This window comes from Dromiciops gliroides, chromosome 4 (assembly GCF_019393635.1).
Source record: "Dromiciops gliroides isolate mDroGli1 chromosome 4, mDroGli1.pri, whole genome shotgun sequence".
Taxonomy (NCBI): Eukaryota; Metazoa; Chordata; class Mammalia; order Microbiotheria; family Microbiotheriidae; genus Dromiciops; species Dromiciops gliroides.
This window is the reverse complement of record NC_057864.1, coordinates 454,949,880-454,973,234: the sequence shown is the minus strand read 5'-3', so window position 1 is coordinate 454,973,234 and position 23,355 is coordinate 454,949,880. Positions and strand designations below refer to the sequence as shown.

At 42.4% G+C, this 23,355-nt stretch overlaps 3 protein-coding genes across 4 annotated transcripts; all 3 read left to right on the top strand.

Annotated features, from left to right (window-relative positions):
* Positions 1 to 485: 485 nt before the first annotated feature.
* LOC122756280 (C-C motif chemokine 4-like) lies at positions 486 to 1,854 on the top strand. Of its 2 annotated transcripts, none has more exons than XM_044005475.1 (3): positions 486 to 558; positions 1,188 to 1,302; positions 1,779 to 1,854. In XM_044005475.1, the coding sequence occupies exons 1-3, from the start codon at positions 486 to 488 to the stop codon at positions 1,852 to 1,854; spliced, it is 264 nt and encodes an 87-aa protein (XP_043861410.1). The 2 variants fall into 2 exon arrangements, with proteins under 2 accessions (XP_043861410.1, XP_043861409.1); XM_044005474.1 differs by having other exon boundaries at positions 1,767 to 1,854.
* A 6,325-nt stretch (positions 1,855 to 8,179) lies between these two features.
* LOC122755421 (C-C motif chemokine 4-like) lies at positions 8,180 to 9,952 on the top strand. The gene is made up of 3 exons (XM_044003848.1): positions 8,180 to 8,371; positions 8,993 to 9,107; positions 9,537 to 9,952. Exons 1-3 carry the CDS (start codon positions 8,299 to 8,301, stop codon positions 9,622 to 9,624), a joined length of 276 nt encoding a protein of 91 aa, XP_043859783.1. The 5' UTR covers positions 8,180 to 8,298; the 3' UTR covers positions 9,625 to 9,952.
* A 6,702-nt stretch (positions 9,953 to 16,654) lies between these two features.
* LOC122755422 (C-C motif chemokine 4-like) lies at positions 16,655 to 18,347 on the top strand. Its single transcript, XM_044003849.1, has 3 exons — positions 16,655 to 16,903; positions 17,506 to 17,620; positions 18,011 to 18,347. The coding sequence occupies exons 1-3, from the start codon at positions 16,831 to 16,833 to the stop codon at positions 18,096 to 18,098; spliced, it is 276 nt and encodes a 91-aa protein (XP_043859784.1). The 5' UTR covers positions 16,655 to 16,830; the 3' UTR covers positions 18,099 to 18,347.
* The last annotated feature ends 5,008 nt before the right edge of the window (positions 18,348 to 23,355 follow it).

The window sequence follows — 23,355 nt, the reverse complement described above, 5'->3', positions numbered from 1 at the left end:
GCCTAAATCTACAATCCTAGGTTGAAGGCAGTTAAAATATCAAAGCAGGATGAAGATCATGTTGAACACTTCATATCGTTGGTCAACAAAAGTCTCTTTCTTATTGATTTTTGCTCATGTTTCTTCTGTCTCTGCTGCTAGCTTGAGTTCACCACTTCCCCCTTATCACCTCACCACCTCACCACATGCACACTTCTCCTCTGTATATCCCCCATCTTCTTTCCGCCATGATGAAGGTGCACTGGGGGAGACAACCACAGTCTTTGACATCAGCCTTACATTTCCTGGGCTCACTTTTGAGTTTCCAATTCCTACCATGACATGAGCTCCACACTGGAATTTCCACTCTTTTTATGTTCCTTCTTTCTCTCTGGGGACTCCCAGAATTCCCTATAAAAATAGGGTCCAAGCATGAGACAGACACAGACCTCCAGAGTCTCTTAGCTTGTTCTCCGCTCCTCCAGCCCCTCTCTCCTCTCAGGATCATGAAGGTCTGTGTGGCTGCCCTCTCCATCCTCCTGCTCATAGCCTTCAGCTCCCTGGCCTCTACAGCACCAAGTAAGTGAGCTTCCTCCTGCCCTCTGTGGCTGTGCCCAGGCTCTGGTCATATGTTGGATAGATGGATGAGAAGAGATAAGCCTAGTCTGATCAAAGGGATATGTGAGGATGGGAAGGGGGAGATATTAAAGGGAGGGACAGGAGTAGGAGAAGGAAAGATGTCTGTGCCTTTTGGATTTGAAGGAATTAACCTGTCCTTGACAGTATGTGCAGGTTAAAAGTTACATGGAGATCAGACAAGAGAACAGAAAGAGCCCTAGAATGGGTTCTGTGCCTGGCTAAGTTCTCATTCTGGCTCTGCTGCTAGCTCTCCATGTGATTGCCAGCAAGTGTCTCCTTCAGGAAAGGCACAAATTGGATAGGCAGGTATCTGAAATCCATTTGAAGTCCCTCACTTCAGGGTTCCTCAAACTATCCTCTCTGGGGACGGGAACATAAGGTCTGATCATCTTACAGGCACAATGAGAATCACACCTGGTACTGGAAGCAGGCAGGGTAAGGGAGGCATGAGGCATCACCTCTCCTGTGTGCCTGGTACTGAGCATGTCCCTGGGATGGAGTCAGCAGCTAAGCAATGTCAGCTGTGAAGATATGACCTTACTCATCTCCTCCCTCCCCTTTCTTTGCAGTGGGCTCTGACCCTCCCACCTCCTGCTGCTTCTCTTATATTCGTCAACAGATAAACAGAAAATTTGTGGCAGACTATTATGAGACCAGCAGCCTGTGTTCCCAACCAGGTGTGGTGTGAGTATCTACCCACTAAATCTCTTGAGGGGATGGAGGGAATGAGTATGGGAAGAAGAAAGGGGATCATTGAGCAACTTGGTCAAATAGATGAATCAGGCCACTTAGGGGAAACTGTGGTTAGAAGGGAAAGGAGCCCCACAGGTGGTCCCTGGCCAAGGTTGTGTTCTCCATGGAGCAAGCAGGAAGCTGCTCACCCAAGGGGTCTGTGGGGAGGAAGGGGGAGAAAAGGAAGCAACAGGAATTCTATGACCAGACAATGCTTGCTGAGAGACTCCCCAATGGATAGCCCTCTAGAGAGAACCTTTCTGATTACTCAGAAAGGCCTGAGAGATGGTGCTAGAGGTGAGGATTACTCCTTAAGGCCTCAAGAGATGTGCAGGAAGTGGGCAGTGGGGACATGGTGTGACACTCAGAAACATCTCTCCCTTCATGAACTCACCTCTCCTCTTCTCATTCCTCAGGTTCCTCCTGAGAAAAGGCCAGCAGGTCTGTGCCAACCCCAGTGAGGCCTGGGTTCAGAGCTATGTGGAACACCTGGAACTGAACTGAAAGGCTCAGGGACCTTGGACAATTAATTTTAAAGGGAAATGGACCAAGCCAAGGAATTCCACAGTCAGATTCAATCTCTCCAGATTTCAGCCTTCCTGAGATCTCTCCTATTATAATTTATTCTTATCTATGAGATTTAACTTACGTAAATTATTTGGTGGCCATTTTTGTGTATTTGTTTTTACTACTTGCTCTTCTGGAAGACATCTGTATCCAATGGGAACCTGTGTTAGTAGCCTGGCCCCTCTTCTTTAGAATCCTCTGGGTCACCTCCTGGATTCTATGAACAGCTGCAGGACAAAGAATTCATAATAAAACTTTTGAAAGCTATCTTTTTTGTGAGGCAATTGGGGTTAAGTGACTTGCCTAGGGTCACACACCTAGTAAGTGTTAAGTGTCTGAGGCTGGATTTGAACTCAGGTCCTCCTGAATCCAGGGCCAGTGCTCTACCCACTGCGCCACCTAGATGTCCTCAAAAGCTGTATCTTTTTGCTGTGGTTTCAATGTTCTTCAGGGATGAGAGGTTCAGAAAGGGAAGTTCTACTCTTATCCTACAAATTGGTGCAGCATCATTGGAGAACAAAGTTTCTATAATAGCTCTGTGGCTTCAGGGGACTCCTCACTTTGAGTCAGCAGGTTGATGGGAATTCCACAAGACCTGACCTGACTTATAGTCTGAGTGGGATCCTCATTTCTGCCTGAAACTCAAGGGGAAAAGAAGTTATCTTTTGCTTCCTACTGAATAAAAGGGAATTCAACACCCCCTTCAGCTTTCCTCTTCCCTCTTCCTTTTTGCATCAGGAGAATGTAGTGAGGGTCCCTTTCCTTTTCTCTTCTGTCCCACTCCCAATTCTCCAATCATCCAGTGGAAGTCTGACTCAAATGTTTCTGTGACTATACTGTAGCATTGAAACTTGAACTCTCGCTTTTGGAGGACATACTCCTGTGGCATTTCCATATTGGGTCTCCACAATCTCTTGGTTCTCTCTATGTCCCATGTGATTCAGTTTAGGTAGTAGGACACTGAGGAAGAAAGAGGGAGAGTGACTTATGACTGACCACAGGGAGGAAGAGGAAGTCCTGAGCCCAGAGAAAAGCCACTGTGAAAACCTATACTGAGGCAAGGTTAGGCTCTGCAAACCCAACTGCTGACCTTAAGAAAGTGATATTCAAACATATGTCAGAGTGTCTTCCAAATCACCCTGACCCTCATACATTATAAATTTATTTTTTATTGTTATGAACCTCAAAATATTAACAAATGTGAATATTTCTACATATAAACAAGAATAGAAGAGGGTCTATGAATCTGTGAACTTCTATTCTAGTTTGGTGGTTTTATATATCTATTTTTTATTCTAATGGTAAATCAGCTCCATTACTTCCTTGTTTCCCCTTCTAGAATCTCTTTTTACCTCTCAGTTTTTCATTGTTAGTCCTTCCTTTATTTCTCCTATTTTTGCATTGCTGTCAGTTGTCCCAAAGAAGTCATCCTATAGAACAGATTGTGTATTTTCAAACAAAAGTGTTGTCCATAGCTGAAAATGTCTCACTTGCCACCTCTAGTTCATCCAGTCACCATCAAAAGCTGAGAACCATGCTTTATCTTCTTCTTTTTTTAAATTGAATAGAATTTTATTTTCCAAAATATATGTAAAAACAGATTTTGACATCAATTTTTTAAAACTTTGTGTTCCAACTTCTCTTCCTGCCTCACTTCCTACCCCCCACCCACAAGAACTCAAGCAATTCAAAATAAGTTATACAAGAGTAGTCATGGAAAACATTCCCACATTAGCTAGGTTGTGAGAGAAAACAGTCAAAAACCAAAACTTCAGATTAAGGAATAGTCAAAGAGAAAATTTTCTTAAAAAATTGTGTTGCCATCTGTTTTCAGACACTATCAGTTCTTTTTCTGTAGATGGATTTCAATTTTCATAAGTCCTTCAGGGTTATATTGTATCATTGCCTTGCTGAAAATAACCACATGCTTCCCAGCAGATCATCTTACACTATTGCTGTTATTTTGTATACAGTACATTTCACTCTGCTTCAGTTCATGTAGGTCTTTCCAGGTTTTTCTGATAGTATCCTGTTCATCATAACCTGCATATAGTACCTCATAACTATTTCCCACTTTTTTTAACCTACTCCTCCTCAAAAGTGTTTTAGTTCTGACTGTCCCCTTCCCCACTCTGCACTCCCTTTTTTTACCCTTCCCTCTTTATCTTCTTCCCCTCCTACTTTCCTGTAGGGTTAAATAGATTACTCCTCTCAATTGGGTGTCAATGTTATTTCCTCCTTGAGCCCAGTCTGATGAGATTAAGGTCTTTGAGCTAATTTTGTGTTCTATATTTTTCTTCCTCCCTCCTTCCTCAATCCTCCATATGAAATAAAGCAATTCAATATGTCATACTTGTGCAGTAATGCAGAACATCTTCACCTTCCTTGAAAGTGTTTTGCTTTTTATTGCTCTCTCCCCCAATATGCCCTTTCCTCCTTCCCCTCTTCTCCTCTCTCACCATCTCCCTCCCCTCCCTCAGGACAAAAATATATTACTATACCTACTTGAGTATGTATGTTAGTCCTTCTTTGAGCCAATTCTTATGATATTAAAGTTTGCTCACTCCCCAACTCCTTCCCCTCTTCCCCTCCCCTCCATAAGCTTTTTTCTTGTTTCCTTCATGTGAACTACCTCTCTCCAGACCATCTCTCCCCTTCCCCCTCCCACAGTCTATTCCTCCTACACCTCAACCCTATTTTAAAGATGTCATCATGGGTTAGTTAGGTGGCACAGAGGACAAAGCACCAACGCTGGACCCAGGAGGCCCCAAGCCCAAATCCAGCCCCAGACATAAAACACTCCACCCTGTTTGCCTCACAAAGAGCAAAATATAAGTGCTTTACAGATATCATCCCTTCATATTCAGTTCAGACCTGTGTCTTCTGTGGATTCCTTACTGAGAAAGTCCTTATGGGTTTGAAGTATTATCTTCCTATGTAGGAATGTAAACAGTTTGATCTTTTAATACCCCTCATGAAGTCTTTTTCCTATTTACCTTTTTGTACTCCTCCAGGGTCTTGTATTTGAAAGTCAAATTTTCCATTCAGTTCAGGTCTTTTCATCACAAATGTCTGAAAGTCCTCTTTTTCATTGAAGTCCCATTTTTTCCTCTGAAAGATTATACACAGTTTTTCTGGGTGATTCTTGGCTGTAGTCCCAGTTCCTTTGCCCTCTGGAATATCATATTCCATGCCCTCTGGTCCTTTAATGTAGATGCTGCTAGATCTTGTTTTAGCCTTATTGGAGCTCCATGGTATTTGAATTCCTTTTTTTTTTCTAGCTGCTTGCAATATTTTCTCCTTGACCTGGGGGCTCTGGAATTTGGCTATAGTATTCCTGGAGCTTTTCCTTTTGGGATCTCTTTCAGGAGGTGATTGGTGGATTCTTTCAATTTCTATTTTGCCTTCTGCTTCTAGAATACCAGGGCAATTTTCCCTGACAATCTCTTGGAGGATGGTTTCTAAGTTCTTATTTTGGTCATGGTTTTCAGGTAATCCAATGATTTTCAAATTATCTCTCCTGGATCTGTTTTTCAGGTCAGCTGTTTTCCCAAGGAGATATTTCATATCGCCCTCTATTTTTTTATTCAGTTGGATTTGCTTTACTGTGTCTTGGTTTCACATAAGGTAACTAGCTTCCATTTGTTCAATCCTAATTCTTAAGCAATTTTTTTCTTGAGAGAACTTTTCTATTTCTTTTCCCATTTGGCTTTTCAAACTGTTCACTTTTTTCTCATGACTTTCCTGCATTACTCTCATTTCTCTTTCCATTCTTTCCTCCATCTCTCTAAATCTTCCTTCTATCTCTCCTACTTTCTCTTCAAAGTCCCTTTTGAGTGCTTTCATGGCCTGAGACTAATTGATATTTTTCTTGGAAGCTTTGAATGTTGGAGCTTTGACTTTGTTATTATCTTCATCTTCTGAGGGTGTATTGTGGTCTGTCTTTCCCCCAAAGTTTTTGATAGTCTGTTATTTTCTCTGCCTACTCATCTTGGCCGACTATTTCTTGGCTTTTAACTCCTTCTTAAAGTGCAGCACTGCTTCCAGGATGCACTGTTCAAGCTACAGTGTGGCCCAAGGGGTGATTGGGCTTCTTCTCAGCCTGCCTGGTCTGTGAGTAACCATGGCCACTTTCTCTTTGACCCGGAAACAGAAGTCTGATTGAACTCTGATTCTCTATGATTGGAAGCTTGGCATGCCTGTGCCCCTCCCCTACTAGGCTACCACCACTCGATTCAGCCCACTGGTTCAGAACCAGGGTGCTTCGCCCCAACTCCAGCAGAGACTGCCTCCACTTCACCCCAGCCTACCACTGAACCCCCTTACCAAGTCTGTGATTGGAGTCTCAAAAGCTGCTGGTGCTGAAGACTCTGACAGGAGTTAGAAGCACTGTCTGTTCCTGGCTGGGTCTGGACTGCAAGCTGAGCTGTTCATCCTGATCAGGAGGTGATCTCAATTGCCCTCTTTTACTGAAAAATAGTCTCAATCTGTTCTTATGTACATTAGGCTCCTCTGGGTTGGTTTTTTTTTTTTTTTTAACCGCATTATTTGGGTGTGAGTGGATGGGTTTATCTGGAGCTTGTGGGAGTCACAGCCTCTCCTCCACCATCTTGGCTCCCATTTTCAGTCTTCTAATTCTGTGATTACTCATTACAGTAGTCAGCCTTCTCCAGCCATTGGAATTTGTTTTCATTGACAATACTCCAGTCATTTAATTATCCCTTCTCCAGGTTCTGTTTTTTTTTTTTCGTTCTGAAGTAGAAGCAAGTAAACATAGCCGCAGAGTGTGTAGCCAACCCAAGGAATACCCACTTGGGTCAACATTTTGTATGTGACCAAAATTACTGGAAAAACTGGAAAGTAGCCAGACAGAAACCAGGCTTAGACCAACATCTCACACCATCTACCACAAGAAGCTGCATTTGTCAGAGTGGGAGTTGGAAACTGAAAAAGGAAGCCAGGAAATGTAAAACTGTGTCAAGAGCTGAAGTTTTGATTCTCAGTGCAGTTTCATTATGGGGGAAAGAGGAGAGTGAATGGAGAGAGGGAAATTCTGTGGGTCCTGGGTGACTAGGGTGCTGAGGGGGAAGTAATAAACTTGAGACATCAGCAGAGACTGATAAAACCAATGGCAAACTAAATAGGAAGGAGAATTATGTTCACTGTTGATTTCAAGGATTCTTCAGCATGACCTCCATACCACCATGATATCATAACTGCCTAGATCCCTAGGAGCATAGATTTAGAAGTAGAAGGGCCCTTAGTTGTCTAGTCCAATATACTCTTCTTAAAACAAAAAAAACTGCGGGCTAGGGAGAGGGGCCTTCTTCAACATCATTCCAGTAGTGAGAGGCAGATCCTGATTCCAGTCCCAGGTCAGCTGACTCCAGACCTGGATGAGAAAGTTCCATCTCAACAAATTTCAGGACAATTGAAGGAGATGCCTGTGCTATCCCTCTCTATCTGTACCCATTAAATAATTACATTGTATTCCCAGCCATCTCCATCTTCCCCATACACCTTGTTTTTTCTTCTTTAACATAAATTTCATTTTCATTGGACAAAAAGGGACATACATATGATGGCTGTTTTCTTAAGAATGTCCCATAATTCTGGTCAGTGTCATACAATGTAAGCTGCTAAAATCATCACAGAACAAAGCAGACAAAGGGAAAGAGTACCCATTTCATGGACCTATTCATGACAACCATTTGCACAAAAATTGTCCATGAGTGGGTTAGCAGGACCATATGGGGTTCCTCTGTGTGGAGTCAGCAGAACTGGGAGCATATCCAGGATTTGCTTCTGACTACTATTGTGCCTTTGGACAAGTCACTTCTTTCTGGGACACAGTTTCATTAGCTGGAAAATGAGAGTGTTGGACTACAAGAAACTTTTAACTCTAAATCTACAATGCTAAGGTCCAGCCAGTTATGATATCAAAGCAGTAAGAAGGTCATGTTGAATACTCCTTTAAATCATTGCTCAACATGCCCCTCTTTTCTATCTGTTTTTGCTCATGTTTTTTCTGTGTCTGCTGCTAGTACAAGTTCACCACTTCCCCCTTAGCACCTTGCCACCCCACCACATGCACACTTCTGTCTCCATCCCCCCTCCTCTTTCCCTCATCATGAAGCTGCACTGGGGGAGACAACCTCAGTCCTTGACACCCTTACATTTCCTGGGTTTACTTTTGAGTAGCTAACTTCTACAATGACATCAGCTCTGCACCGGAATTTCCATTCCTTTTATGTTCCTTTTTCTCTGTGGGTATTCCCCAAAGCCCCTATAAAAAGAGGGTCCCAGCATGAGACAGAGACACAGACCTCCAGAGTCTCTTAGCTTGTGCTCTGCTCTTCCAGCTCCTCTCCTCTCAGGATCATGAAGGTCTCTGTGGCTGCCCTCTCCATCCTCCTGCTCATAGCCTTCAGCTCCTTGGCCTCTTCAGCACCAAGTAAGTGAGCTTTCTGCTGCCTTCTGTGGCTGTGCCCAGGCCCTGGTCATATGTTGGATAGATGGCTAAGAGGAGATAAGCCTAGTCTTACCCTAGGGATCTGTGGACGTTGGCAAGGGGGAGACGAAAAGATGGGGCAAGGGCAGGAGCAGGGAGGATGCCTGTGCCTTTTGGACTTGAAGGCATTAACATGCCCTTGACAGTATATGAGTGTTTGATGGAGATAGGACAAGAGATCAGAAAGAGTCCTTGACTGGGTCCTGTGCTTGGTTAAGTTCTCATTGTGGCTCTGCTGCTAAATTACCCGTGTGATTGCCAGTAAGTGTCTCCTCAGGAAAGGCACAAATTGGATAGGCAGATATCTGAAATCCATTTTAATTCCCTCACTTCAGGGTTCCTCAAACTATCCTCTATGGGGACGGGAACATAAGGTCTGATCATCTTACAGGCACAATGAGAATTACACCTGGTACTGGAGGCAGGCAGGGTAAGGGAGACATGAGGGATCACCTCTCCTGTGAGCCTGGTACTAAGTATGTCCCTGGGATGGAGTCAGCAGCTAAGCAATGTCAACTGTGAAGATATGACCTCACTCATCTCCTGCCTCTCCTTTCTTTGCAGTGGGCTCTGACCCTCCCACCTCCTGCTGCTTCTCCTATGTCCGCCAACAGATCCAAAAAAAATTTGTGACAGACTATTATGAGACCAGCAGCCAGTGTTCTCAGCCAGCTGTGGTGTGAGTATCTATACATTGAATCTCTTGAGGGGGCACATGGAGAGAAATGGGAAGAGGACATGAGATCATTGGGCAACTTGGTCAAATAGATGAATCAGGACACTTGGGGAAATCATGGTTACAAGGGAAAGAAGTCTCACAGGTAGTCCCTGGCCAAAGTTGGGTTCTCCATGGAGCAAGGAGGGAGATGCTCACCCAAGGGCATCTGTCGGGGAGAGGGGGACCAGATAATGCTTCCTGTGAAACTCCCCACTGGATAGGCCTCTAGAGAGAACCTGATTGACTCAGAAAGGCCTTCTCTAATGGTGCTAGAAGTGAGGATTGTCCCTTAAGGCCCTGAAGAGATGTGCAGGAAATTGTCCATGAGGGGAACACCAAGAAACATCTCTCTTTCCTTCCCCTCTCATCTCTCCTCCTCTCCTTCCCCAGGTTTCTGCTGAGAAGAGGCCAGCAGGTGTGTGCCGACCCCACTGAGGAATGGGTTCAGAGCTATGTGGAACAGCTAGAGATGAACTGAGGGCTCAGGGGGCTTGGACAATGCATCTTAAAGGGAAATGGACCAAGTCAAGGAATTCCACAGTCAGATGCAGTTCCCCAAATTCCTACCTTCCTGAGATCCTCTCCCCCATTGTATTTCATTTTTATCTGGTCTATATAATTTATGTAAATTATTTGGTGGCAATTATGTTTATTAGTCCTATTGTTCCATTTCTGGAAGACACTTATCCCCTATGGGGACCTTGGAAGCTTAGCCTCTGTCCTTTAGAGTCCTGAGGTCACTTGCTAGATTCCGTGAACACGTGTTGTTCAGATTTCAAAATAAATCTTTCTAAAGCTTTATTTTTTTTGCTGTGTTTTCAATATTGTTTGGGGAAATGGTATTTAGGGAATCAAGTTCTGTAATCATCATCCCAGATGGGGGCAGCAACATTAGACAACAGTATTTCTGTAAACGCTCTGAGGGTTCAGTGGACTGCCATCTCTTTTTGAGTCAGCAGGTTGATGGGAAAGCCAAAAGTCAAATCTTCTTTTGTGCTGAGAAGCAAGCTTCCAGGAATAGAGAAGTAATAGTCCTAATGTTTGTTGCTCTCTCAGACCAAATTTGGAGTCTTGCGGTCAGTTTTGGTTTCAGTGCTTAAGAAAAAAATTGAGGGGCAGCAAGGTGGCACAGTGGATAAAGCACCAACCCTGGATTCAGGAGGACCTGAGTTGAAATCCAGCCTCAGACACTTGACACTTACTAGCTACGTGACCCTGGGCAAGTCATTGCCCCACAAAAAAACCCCAAAAAACCAAAACATTGGCAAGCTGGACAATGTCCAGAGGTAGGCAACCAAGGATGTGAAGTGGCTAGAACCCCAAGTTAATGAGTTTAAGGAACAAGGGATAGTCAGTGGGGAGAAGAGAAGACCCAGTTTAGATGTGGTTTCTGTCTTCAAGTACTGGAAGGTCTGTCCTGTGGAGGAACATAGATTTGTACTCTTTGAGCCCCAAGGACAGAACCTGGGGTAATAGCTGGTATTTGGAAGGACCTCAATTTGGGACTGACATTGGGAAAAACTTCTTAACAATTATAGTAGTCCAAATTTTAATGGACTACCTCAAGCTGTGGTGGGGTCCCTTGGATGTCTTTGAATAGAGGCTAGGTGACCACCTACAGAGGATGTGACCGTGTGTGGTGGGGGACAGGTTAGCGACCTTTTGGACTAGGTGACTATGATGTCTCCCCAAACTGAAATTCTGTGATTCATTGATATTATCAGGGTGTAAACAGAAAATAGTTATCACGTAGGCCTTTTTCCAGGGAACCACCAAGGAAAGTAGAGAAAACCAGGAAAAAAGTATCCTGAGTGGGCATTAGTTCAAAAGGCATAGCACCAGAAAAAAAAAAAAGTGGTGTTTTTTGGAGTTAGAATATCAGGTTCAAATCCTGGTTTCATTACCTGTGTGACCACAGAGAAGTCACTTCCTCACTCTGGGTCTCTAGATTTAGTTTAACAGCAAACTGGGCAATTTGGATTTCAGATCACAAGACCAGAGTCCTTATTCTAGCTTTAGATTAAAAAAAAAAAAGATAAAGCATATATTTTCAATGTTTCTGTATTTTTTGTAAGGTTACGCTGAAGATTAAGAAAATCAGTCAAGTCACCTTACCCTAACTAAGTGATAGCCTGATGTCTGGTCTCCCCCATTATTCTAACTCTAGCTTAGCCCTCTACTCATGTTGATGACACACTACTTGTCCTGGAGGGAAAAAACACAGGAAATCCATAAAATTTGGCCAAGCCTTGTCATCCTACTACTGCTAAGGGAGCCTCCAAGACCAGAGTCTCATTTCCTCCTGCACATTTCAGCGGAAGACTTTATTGCCTTCTCTCCCTCCTTCCTCTCCCAGAGTGTAAGCAGCACCAAAGTTTTCTCCAGTTCATATTTGCCTTCAGATGTTTCTGGAGGATTTGCTTTGACATTTAACCCTAATTCCCTGTCTCTTTGAGGATATTCTCTCTGTGGCTTCAGTCTTTATCGGGTCCTTACCCAAACTTGGATCTCTCGGTTTTATGCAGTTCAGTTCATTGAGGTCATTGAGACTAAGAGTGGGAGGGAGAGGCTTGTAACTCTTAGTACAGAGAGGAAGGGAAAGTCTTGGGCCTAGAGAAAAGCTCGAGGCCTATAGCAAGACAGCACAGAGTTCTGCAAGCCAAACCAGTGGCCACATGGAGTGGTTTCCAAATTTATGCAGTAGTTTCTCCCCCAATTCCACTGATATATATATAAAATTGTCACGTCCTTCATTAAACTTAAAAATTTTCTCCCTTTTTATTTTGAATACTAAAATATCAACACACACACACATGAACTTTTCAGTATACAAAGAATAGAGAGAAGAGATTATATGAATCTGTGGATTTTAGCTGCATATAGATTTTTTAAAAGTACATGTTGAGTACAATGGTAGGCAAACTTTTGTTGCTTGTTGGAATTTCTTACATTTTCTTCTGTGTCTTTTACATAATTGTCATTGATGCTCTTTTTCTTTATTTCTTTCTCTCTCTTTCTTTCCCTTCCTTCTCTCAATTCCTTCTTTCCTTCTCTCTCTCTTTCTTTTCCTTCATTCCTTCTTTCTCCTTTCTCTTTCTTTTCCTTCCTTCCTTCCTTTTCAAAGTAATTCCTTATTACCTTCAGGATCAAATATCAAATCAGTTCAGCTTTTAAAGTCCTTCCCAACTTGGCCTCTTCTTCCTTTCTCAATCTTCTCATACTTTAATCTCCGCTCCCTGCCCCCCACCCCATGCATTCTATCACCTAGTTTTTCCAAAGGACCAGAAGAGAAATACAGAATGGTACAGGAAATAATGGAGCTTCTTGAGGAGGTGGGTGATGGGGTCAGATATAAGCTTGAAGAATATCAATTTCACAGCTCTGTGGAGGATGGATTGGGGAGACTAGAGTTTGGGGAGGACAAGGGGCCAACCAGAAAGCTATTCCAATATCCCAGGAGAGAGGTGGGGAGGGACCAGATTGGTTTGTTGACCATTTAAGTAGAGAAAAGGAACAGTCCAGAAGAATCTATGAAGGGAAAGTTAACAAGATTTGACAAGTGATTGGATACAGTGAGTGAAGGGCTGAGGAGAACTCTGACTTTTCAAACCAGTGTGCCTGAAAGGATAGCTGCACCCTTAAAGGAAAAGTGAAACTGAAAAGGAAGGTGAGTTTAGAAGGAAAATGAATGAGCTTTTCTGTGGAAAGAAGCTTTTTGATGTGGAAGCATGACTCAGGAATGACATCTGAGGAGTTTAAAGATTAAGGAGGAGAGTGAAGGTAGTTTAATGATAAGCATGATTGAGTCATTTCCCCCTGGGGAAACTGTTTGCTTGTAAATTTCAGAGGCAAGATTTGAATTCAGTTCAGCCCTCTATCTACTATACCACACTACCTCTTCTGGAAGGGAAAAGGGCAGGAAATATACAAAATCTGGCCTGACTAGTCATGTGAGTGGGATTCTCCCCTTCCCTCAGTCTGGTTTCCTCCTCCTTGTTTGTTCTCGGCTCTGGGAGAATGTAGTGAGCTGTCTTTCTTTCTCTTGTCTTTTCTTCTCCCAGGGCTCCGACGACACTATTTATTGTTCCTTGCAGAAGAGGTCTGACTAGGATGTTTCTGTGCGCTTACTCTAACATTAAACCTTTTGTTCCCTTTCTCTTTGAGAACATTCTTTCTGTGCCTGCAGTCTTTATTGCATCCCTACACATACTTGCATCTCTCCACGTCTCATATGTCTCAGTTTAGGCATCAAGACGCTGAGAATGAGAGAGGGGGAGTGACTTTTGACTCTCAGCACCTGGAGGAAGCCACAGGGAAGAGCCTATACAAGGCAGAGTTTTGCCAACCAAACCATTAACCATAAGGGAATGATTTCCAAACTTATGTCACAGTATCTCCTAATTTCTGTTGTACCAAAAAAATTCCCATGAGTCTTATAAAGTGTTTCCCTTTTTATCGTGAACATTAAAATATCAATAAACACTCACATTTGAATAGAAAAAGTACAGAAAAGAGGAAGGTGTGTGAATCTGCAAACTTTTACTGAATAGTTTGTTTATTTTAAAGTATATATGAAGTTTAGCACAATGAAAAGCAAACTGTCCTGTTTTTTGTATCTCCTTCTGCCCTTCTTTCTGCTCTCCTCTGTGTTTTTAACAAAATTTTCATTCATGCACTTTTAATTTTTTTTTTAATTTCTATTTTTACCCACTAACTCCCATTATTTCCCAAAAGAAGCCTTTTATGTAACAGATTAAGAATAAGTGACAACGGGGCAGCTAGGTGGCGCAGTGGATAAGGCACTGGCCTTGGATTCAGGAGGACCTGAGTTCAAATCCAGCCTCAGACACTTGACACTCAACTAGCTGTGTGACCCTGGGCAAGTCACTTAACCCTCGTTGCCCTGCAAAAAAAAAAAAGAATAAGTGACAACATCCTTCACCTGTGACAACTGCGTGTTTGATATTTACCTGCCAGCCAAGGACCCCAAATGTAACTGTGAGAATGGTGGCTCTTGCACCTGTTCGGGCTCCTGAAAATGCAGATTGTGCTAGTGCTCCTCCTCCAAGAAAAGCTGCTGCTCCTGCTGCCCAGCAGGATGTGCCAAGTGTGCCCAGGGCTGTGTCTGCAAATACCCCCAGACGAAGACTTGCAGCTGCTACCATTGATGTTCCCACATCCCTTTGCCTGTAAATAGAAGAATTTCTACAGGCCTAAATTATTTTCATACACCATGGATGTCTTCTATTGTTTTTCTATGAAATGTATGAATCAAAATAAACTTGATAAATACTTTAAAAAAAAATAAGTGTGGGACAGCTAAGTGGGGCAGTGGATGAAACACTGGCGCTGGATTCAGGAGGACCTGAATTCAAATCTGGCCTCAGACACTTGACACTTACTACCTGTGTAACCCTCATTGTCTTGCAAAAAAAAGAAAAAAGAAGAAGAAAGCAATCCAAAACATTGGTCATGGCTGAAGACACTTGTCTTTTGGGGCATCTCTCCTCCATTACTTCTCTGCTAAAAGTGAGGAGATATTATTCATCTTCACTCTTCTGATGGAATGATTATTCATTGCAGTCATCAGTATTCTGAAATCATTCAAAGTTGCTTTCATCTACAGTATTATAGCCATTGCATCATTTCTTCTCTTAGTTCCATTCATATCATTCTAAATCAGAAGCTTGTAAGTATACCAAAAGATTTGGCAAACTCTAGGACAACACCCACTTGAGGAAAGATTCTGAATTTGACCTAATCTGCTGGGAAGACTGGAAGGTGGTCGGACAGAAATCAGGTTTAGACCAACATTTTACACTACATCCTGCAATATCCTCCAAAGAGATACCAGACCTAGATATGAAAGGTTATATTAGAAGCAAACTGGAGGAAAGTGGAAGGAGATACCTTTCCTATTACAGCCATTCCTGAATTCCCCCAGTGGCAACATTGTCTGTTATATACACATCTTCATCATCTGCCCACATCTTGTTTTGTTGATTTATAGTGAACTTTATTTTCATTCTTTTTAAAAAGGACATTTTCATGATGACTTATTAAACAATATCTTTTAGTTCTAGTCATTTCATACCTACACTCCTTCTACAGTTGCCTACTCCCCCTTAAGAGTGTCTCCCGGGGCAGCTAGGTGGAGCAGTAGATGGAGTACTGGCTGTGGAGTCAGGAGGACCTGAGTTCAAATCCAGCCTCAGATACTTGAAACTAGCTGTGTAACCCTGGGCAAGTCACTTAACCCTGATTGCCTCACCAGAAAAAAAAAAAGAAAGAGAGAAAGAAAGAAAGAAAGAAAGAAAGAAAGAAAGAAAGAAAGAAAGAAAGAGTGTTCCCCACAGTTTCTATAACTCTCCTGAAGTCAGAAAGCCCAAGATGGAATCCTGAATCTGTTACTCACTAGTTGTTTAAGTTTGGACAAGACACTTCATAATAATAACCAATAATTTTATAACAACTGTTCTACAATTCCTCTTATTAGAATGTTGGCTGTGAGGTTAAAGATCACACAGCTAGTATGTTTTAGAGATAGCACTTGACCCCAGGTTTTATTGACTTTAAGTCTAGAGTTCTATCCATTAAACATGATTTCCATTTTCTCATAAATAAAATGGGAATAAGAATAATCAATCCTGTTTATTTCACAGGGTTATTGTGAAGATTAAATAGTCGATGTCAAAAATTTTTGTACCCTTGAAAAGGTATACAACTATATGTTGTTAATAGCATCATATAGGGGCAGCTAGGTGGCACAGTGGATAAAGCACTGGCCCTGGATTCAGGAGGACCTGAGTTCAAATCCGGTCTCAGACACCTGACACTTACTAGCTGTGTGACCCTGGGCACGTCAATTAACCCTCATTGCCCAGCAAAAAAAAAAAAAAAAATAGTATCATATAAGAAGGTAGACAAAGGAATGGACCAAGACTAAAAATCATCATTGCCTATTGCTGCCCTGCCCCCATTTTGCAAAAATCTTCCGTGAGGATCCTGATAAGACCATAAGTGGTTCCTCTGTATGGATGGACTAGTCTCCTTGAGTGCAGAGATGTGGAGTCAGCAGACCTGAGACCATAGCCAGGATCTGCTTCTGACTACCAGTGTGACTTTGGACAAATCACTTCTCTCTGGGCCAGTTTCTTTAGCTGAAAAATGAGACTAGGCGACTAAATGCCCTTCTAGTCTTAAATCTACAATCCTAAGATCTAGGCAGTTATGATATCAAAGCAGTATGAAGGTCATGTTGAATATGCCTTTAAATCAATGGTCAACATAACTCCCATTTGGTTTTGTGTTTGTTATATCTGTCTCTGCTGTTATCACAAGTTCACCACTTCCCCCTTAGCACCCTTGTTACCTCACCACATGAACATTTCTCCTCTCTCTATCCCCCCTCCTCTTTCCGCCATGATGAAATTGCCCTGGGGAAGAGAACTTTAGTCTTTGACACCAACATTACATTTCACGGGCTCACTTTTTAGTTTCCAGCTTCCACCATGACATCAGTTCTGTCTTGGAAATTCCACTCTTTTTTTCTGTTGCATCCATCTCTCTGGGTATCCCCAGAAGCCCCTATAAAAAGAGTGTCTAAGCCTGAGACAGAGACACAGACCTCCAGAGTCTCTCAGCTTGCGCTTTGCTCCTCCAGCCCCTCTCTCCTCTCTGGACCATGAAGATCTCTGTGGCTGCCCTCTCCATCCTCCTGATTATGACCTTCAGCTCTCTGACATCTTCTGCTCCAAGTAAGTGAGCTTCCTCTTTCCCTCTGTGGCTGTTCCCAGGCTCTGGTCATGAGCTGGATGGAGTCCTGGTCAGGGACAAGCCTACTCTGATTGTAGGAATCTGATGAGGATGGGGAGGGGGAAGTTTGAAAGGGTGGGGCAGGATCAGGTAGGGTTTTTATGCCTTTGGACTTGAAACTATTAACATGCCCTTAACAGTATTTGCAGGTTAACATATAACCTCAAGATGGGGCAAGAGAATGGAAAGGGCACTAGACTGGGCACTAGTCTACCTAGGTTTTAGTTCTGGCCCTGACACTAAATACCTCGTGACAAGAGCCTTCCTCTCTAAAAGGCAGGTTTGGGATGGGTTGATCTCTGATAATCCCCTGAAGTTCTACCTCTTCATGTTTTTCCCATGGATCCCCTCTGGGAATGGGAACAGTAGGTCTCATCCTCCTCCATACACAGAGAATCACATCTAGTACTTGAGGGGACATGTGAGAGATGACATCCCCAGTGTGGCTGATGGAAAGAATATTTCTGAGATGATGTCAACACTTGAGGAATGTGTAGTGTGAATGCATGACCTTACTAATTTCAGGCATGTCTTTCTTTTACAGTGGCCTCCAACACTCCTACCTCCTGCTGCTTCACCTATGTCCAACAACAGATCCAAAGAAAATTTGTGACACATTATTATAAGACCAGCAACCTGTGCTCCCAGCCAGCTGTGGTGTGAGTATCTGCCCACTGAGTTTCCTTAGGGGATACAGGGTGAGATGATGGAAAAAGAAAATGAAGCTATTTGGCAATTTGGCCAAATGACTAGATCAGATAATTCTGGTGAAACTGTGGATAAAAGGGAGAGCAGTAACCCATGTAGTCCCATGCCCAGGTTTGGTTCTCCAGGGAGTAAGATGGGAGGAACTCCTTCCAGTGGGGAGGGATAAATGAAACAAGAGATAATCTCTCCTGGGGATGTCAAGAGAGACAGATAGACTCAATTGGCTTGATGAAGGTTTCAGAAGGTTTCCCTTGTTGGGAAGAGGGGAGGAGAGAGACCTTTCCTTCATCTCCAGTTGAAAATCTACTTGGTTTCTCATCTCCTCTCTTCTCACTCCACAGGTTCCAGACCAAAAAGGGACGGCAGGTGTGTGCCAACCCCAGTGAGGACTGGGTTCAGAAGTACATGGATGACCCAGAGCTGAAATGAGGGCCTCAGGGGCCTAGGACAATGAATCTTAAAGGAAAATGGACCAAGCTAAGGAAGCAATCTCCCCAGACTCCAGCCTTCCTGAGATGTTTTTATCATTGAAATTTAATTTATATAAATTATTTGGTGGCAGCTTTGAATATTTATTGGTACTACTTGCACTTTTGGAGGACGCCCGTCCCTCATGGAGACTTCTATTTGCAACCAAACCTCAGTTCCTTTGAGTCCTGGAGTCACCTGCTGGATGTTGGATAAAGATTTCAGAATAAAACTTTTTCAAGCCATTTGTTTTTTGTGTGGTTTTAGTTTTCACAGGGGAAATAGAATTGTGAAGGTGGAGTTCCTGTATTATTATACCAGATGGGGGAAGGTTGGTCAGACAGCATTTGTTCTTGGAGAAAAAAAAAATGGTGGTTGAAGTGTACAACAATCTCATTTTGAGTCAGCACCTTGAGTGTCCCCCAAATATCATGTTCTGCATTGAGACACAACTTCCAGGAATAAGGGTGCCTAATTCTTCCATATTCTGGCCTGTAGTACTGTGTATAGAGGAAGTTGTATTAGAGGTTTATTTCAAGTCTATCTCGGACTAGACGGCTACTGTATTTTTTTTTTCCAGATCTCAAACTCCATGTTTCTGCAATATTCAGGGAACAGTCAGGAAATAGTGACTATGTAAGAGACATGCTAAGGGCACTATGGAAATTCAGTGTAGCAGAGGGAAAGAGAATGAGGAAAGAGGCTGTTAGAACAGGAATTATTTTAACATGATGTGACAGCAGAAAAGAAAATGCTGCATTTGGAGTCAGGATAACTGGGTTCAAATCCTGTTTTCACTATGTGAGTGACTATGTACAGCTTAGCTAAGCTAAGCTGGGTTTCTACATGAATTCAGGGCATTTAACAGTCATCTAACAAGTATTTGTTTCAGTGTTGGAGGAATCTATCTTAAATTGGCTAATTTTGATTTGGAATCAGCAGATGTGAATTCTTGTCCTGGCTCTGACACTTATTAGTTTTCAAACAAAATCTTATAAAGACATAAATTGTAATATACATGCATATATCTTTTTTTATACAGGAGGGTTGTTCAGGGATAGCTAGGTCACTCAGTGGATAGCGAACAGGCCCTGGAGTCAGGAGGACCCGAGTTCAAATCTGATCTCAGACACTTGACATTTACTAGCTGTGTGACCCTGGGCAAGTCACTTAACCCCAATTGCCTCACCAAAAAAAAAAAAAAAAAAAAGAGGGCTGTTCATTGAGAAAAAAAGTCAAGCGGGCCCCACCTCTCTTAAAGTAATTATAAGATGAGAACAAACCTTAAGCAACCAATCAATTCAACATTTTATGTTAAATGAGAAAAAATCATTGCATGAACAGGTGTAAAGATAGAAAGGTTGGATTGGCTGAGGCAATTTTTTTATGTCTTGTGATTTTCCTATCAAATAAGATTTCAGCAAGGGAGAGGATGAAGGGGAGGGTGGGGGGAGGTGAAGATGGAGATAGAACCAGACAGAGAGCCATAGCCAGACAGAGAGAGGTAAAGTGAGAGAACAACAGAGAGACAGAGACAGAGAGGAGAGACAGTGAGATAGACAGACAGAGAGCCAGAGCAAGACAGAGAGAGAGCTAGAGAGAGAGAGAGAGAGAGAGAGAGAGAGAAAGAGAGAGTGAGAGAGAGAGAGAGAGAAAGAGAGAGAGAGAGAGAGAGAGAGAGAGAGAGAGAGAGGAGACAGAGAGAGGAGAGTCAGACAGATAGAGTCAGACACAGAGACAGAGGGAGAGAGATGGAGGGAGGGGTCGGGGAGGGAAGGAGACAGAGAGAGATAGAGAAATAGATACAGAAAGTCAGAGAGAAACAGAGACAGGGAGTCAGAGGGAGTCAAACAGAAAAATCCAAACAAACAGAGACAGATAAGATTGTTGATTGTTGAAAAGTATTAAATACTAAACAAATGGTTTTATATGTGATTTTAGAAGCCACAGAGAAACACTTAAGCTTTCTGAACTGCTACATATGGTCTATTAAGTATATATCAAACTTATCACAATGGTAAGGGAGCTCCCTTGCTTGTCTGGTTCCCCTTTTGAATATTCTTATTTCTTCTGCTCTCTTTTATGTATTAAAATTTCCCTTTTTTTAAACATAAATACGCTTTTCTTTTTTCTTTTTCTTTTTGTGCATCACTATTACTACCCACCAACTTCCATTCTATTCCCCAAAAGAAACTTGCCCAATGTAACAAATAAGTATAATCAAACAAAACAAAAACATCAAACATGGCTGAAAATGTTTGCCCCTTTATAGTCTTCTCTCATCTATGTACTCTCTGCCAAAGATGGGAAACAAGCTTTCTCATCAGTCTTCTGAAAAGTGTCATTAGTCACCTCACTGATCAGCATTCTCAGTTACTTCAAAGTTGCTTCCTTCTACATTATTACCATCATTGTAGAATTCTTCTCCAGTCTTCTTTCCACTTAACTATGGTACAGAAGCAAATAAAAATGATAGCACAGACTTTGATAAACCCAAGGACATCATGTACTAGAGGAAGAACTCTCTTTAACCAGACTTCTGGAAAAAACAGAACAGTCTGGGAAAAAAATAGATTTAGATCAACATCTCACACCACATGCCTCAAGACACAATTTCCTTGTGAATAAAAGGGGGATAATAATAATAACCCTGTCTATCTCATAAGCCAAGAAGATCCATCATGCTTAAATGAAATGAGGTGGGGTAGCTAGGTGGTGCAGTGGATAGAATACTGGCCCTGGAGTCAGAAGAAGCTGAGTTCAGAATCTGGCCTCAGACATTTACTTACTGGCTGTGTGACCCCGGACAAGTCACTTAATCCCAATTGCCTCTTAAAAAAAAACAAAGATGAAATGAGGCAATAGATGCCAAGGTTCTTTGTGACCTTAAAATGTTATACAAATGCACTAAAAACAAATGTTATGCAAATGTGTGCTGTTAATATCAGCATGTAAGAAGATACTTAAAAGAATAGACCAAGATCTCAGAGTCCTCATTTCCTATTTCTGCTCATGACCATCATATACAACAACTGGAGGGGTTGTCTGCTCCACAGTTACTGGTAAAACCAGTTGTTTCTTCTCTATTAGGAGTTTTCACCCTGGAGTCTGAATTTGAAGTATATATATATAATCTATCACATAGCTCCTGGGGATCTGTTGGTTGACATAGGAAAAACAGAAAATGGTGGGAGGATTTCTCCTCTCTCCCCTCCCCCTCCCTTTCTTTGTGTGTATACATACAGACACATATACATAAATATATATTACTTGTCAGATGAGGGCTAAAGTACCCCATCCCATTTTAGCCTTGGTACTTTAGGTGAAATAATTTCTCAATCAATTGATCACACAATTGGTCACAGACCCTAGGCTGGGTGCTAAATGTATTTTGAACTGGAATGGACTTACAGGATAGGTCAAGGAGACTTAGACTCAGCCCAAGGATCATCTATGAATTATCGAGTGAGTTGAGAATAGAAAACATTCCAAAAATTGAGTCATGTGGTTTCCCAGCCCACCCCAAGGAAATGTCTAGGGAGAGATCTTAGCTTAAAACTTGTGGCACTTTGATTTGGTTGGATGAATAACATGCTTGCATGTGTTGGTAGATCACACCATGTATTGGTGTAATCGTTCTGGATTATTTTGGACTTCCTATCTATTCATTATTTCCTATCACTGCACCTGTCTCATCTGGTGTCAGTGTGTATATCAAAAGCCAAGAAAATTTATCATACTTAATTGAACTCCTTAAACACTCCATGAATGGGAGAGAAGAACTTTCCAGCATCCAGGAACTATGATTAACAACTTTGTCACAAATAAACTCTCAGTCACCAAGTCAGCAATCATCTCCATGCTCTCTAAGCTTGAGCCCACTTTTCCCTGGACTCTGGGTGTCCTTTTGGGAGTATGTCACAGACTTTTGAGATGATGTTTTGTAACCAACTGTTTTTATGTAAACACCTTAGCTAATACTCCTTTGTAAAAACTACTTAAATCTGAATGATTCGGTTCTCAACTGATCATCTTAGAGGAAAACAAACTAATGGGAGCTCCAATTTATGGAATTAAAGAATAACCTCCAGGGCAGCTAGGTGGCGCAGTGGATAGAGCACTGGCCCTAGAGTCATTAGTACCTGAGTTCAAATCTGGCCTCAGACCTTTGACACTTACTAGCTGTGTGACCCTGGGCAAGTCACTTGACCCCAATTGCCTCACCAAAAAAAAAAAAAAAAAAAGGAAAGAAAGAATAACTGCTAAACCCTCAGAAGTAGAACTGGTACAAAAAGAAAATAAAGAAGAAGAAGAAGTAGACCTAGTACAAAAAAAAAAAAAAAGAAGTAGACCTAGTATGCTAAGAGGGAGGGGGCAGGAATCTACATAGCCGAGTTCTAGGGACTCAACTTATCAGTGGGATTGTGTTGGGATAAAGATCCCTGGGGCTCACATGGGCAATAGTAAGCGAAAAGTTTGGGCTTGGTGACTGCCAGGTTGCTTCTCAGTCTGAATCTATAGTCTTGTGATGTAGGTAGGTAGAGTCAGTACATCAGTATTAAACTCATTCTGAATATTCCCTTCAAATCAGTGGTTAACATTACTGTGCTTCCTATTTGTTTTTGCCTGTCTCTGCAACTGTCTTAAGCTCGTCACCCCTTCTCTCCTCCTTCACTTCTCATAACCTTATCTCTCCTTCCCTTCCCCTTAACCCCCATGAGGAAACTGCACTGAGGAAGAAAACATCAGCTCTTGACACTAACTTTGCATTTTGGTTTCCACACTCTCACCATGACATCATCTCTGTCTTGGAAATTCTACTCATTTTCTGTTGATGCTATCTCTTCACATACTCCCAGAAACTTTTTTAAAGAGAGGGCCCAAATTCGAAACAGACACAGAGTCTGCCAGCTTGTGCTCTATTCCTCTGGCCCCTCTCTCCTCTCAGGATCATGAAGGTCTCTGTGGTCGCCCTCTCTGTTCTGCTGGTCATGGCTTTCAGCTCTCTGGCATCCTCTGTTCCAAGTAAGTGAGCTTCTTCCTTCCTTCTGTTTCTGTGCGCAGTCTCTGGTCATGAGCTAGACAGAGCCCTGGCCAGGGACAAGCCTAGTCTGACCATAGGAATAAAGTGAGGGTGTGGAGGGGAAGGACTGGAAGGGAGGCTTTCTATGCATTTTGGACTTGAAAGCATTAACACGCAATATTTGCTGGGTAACAT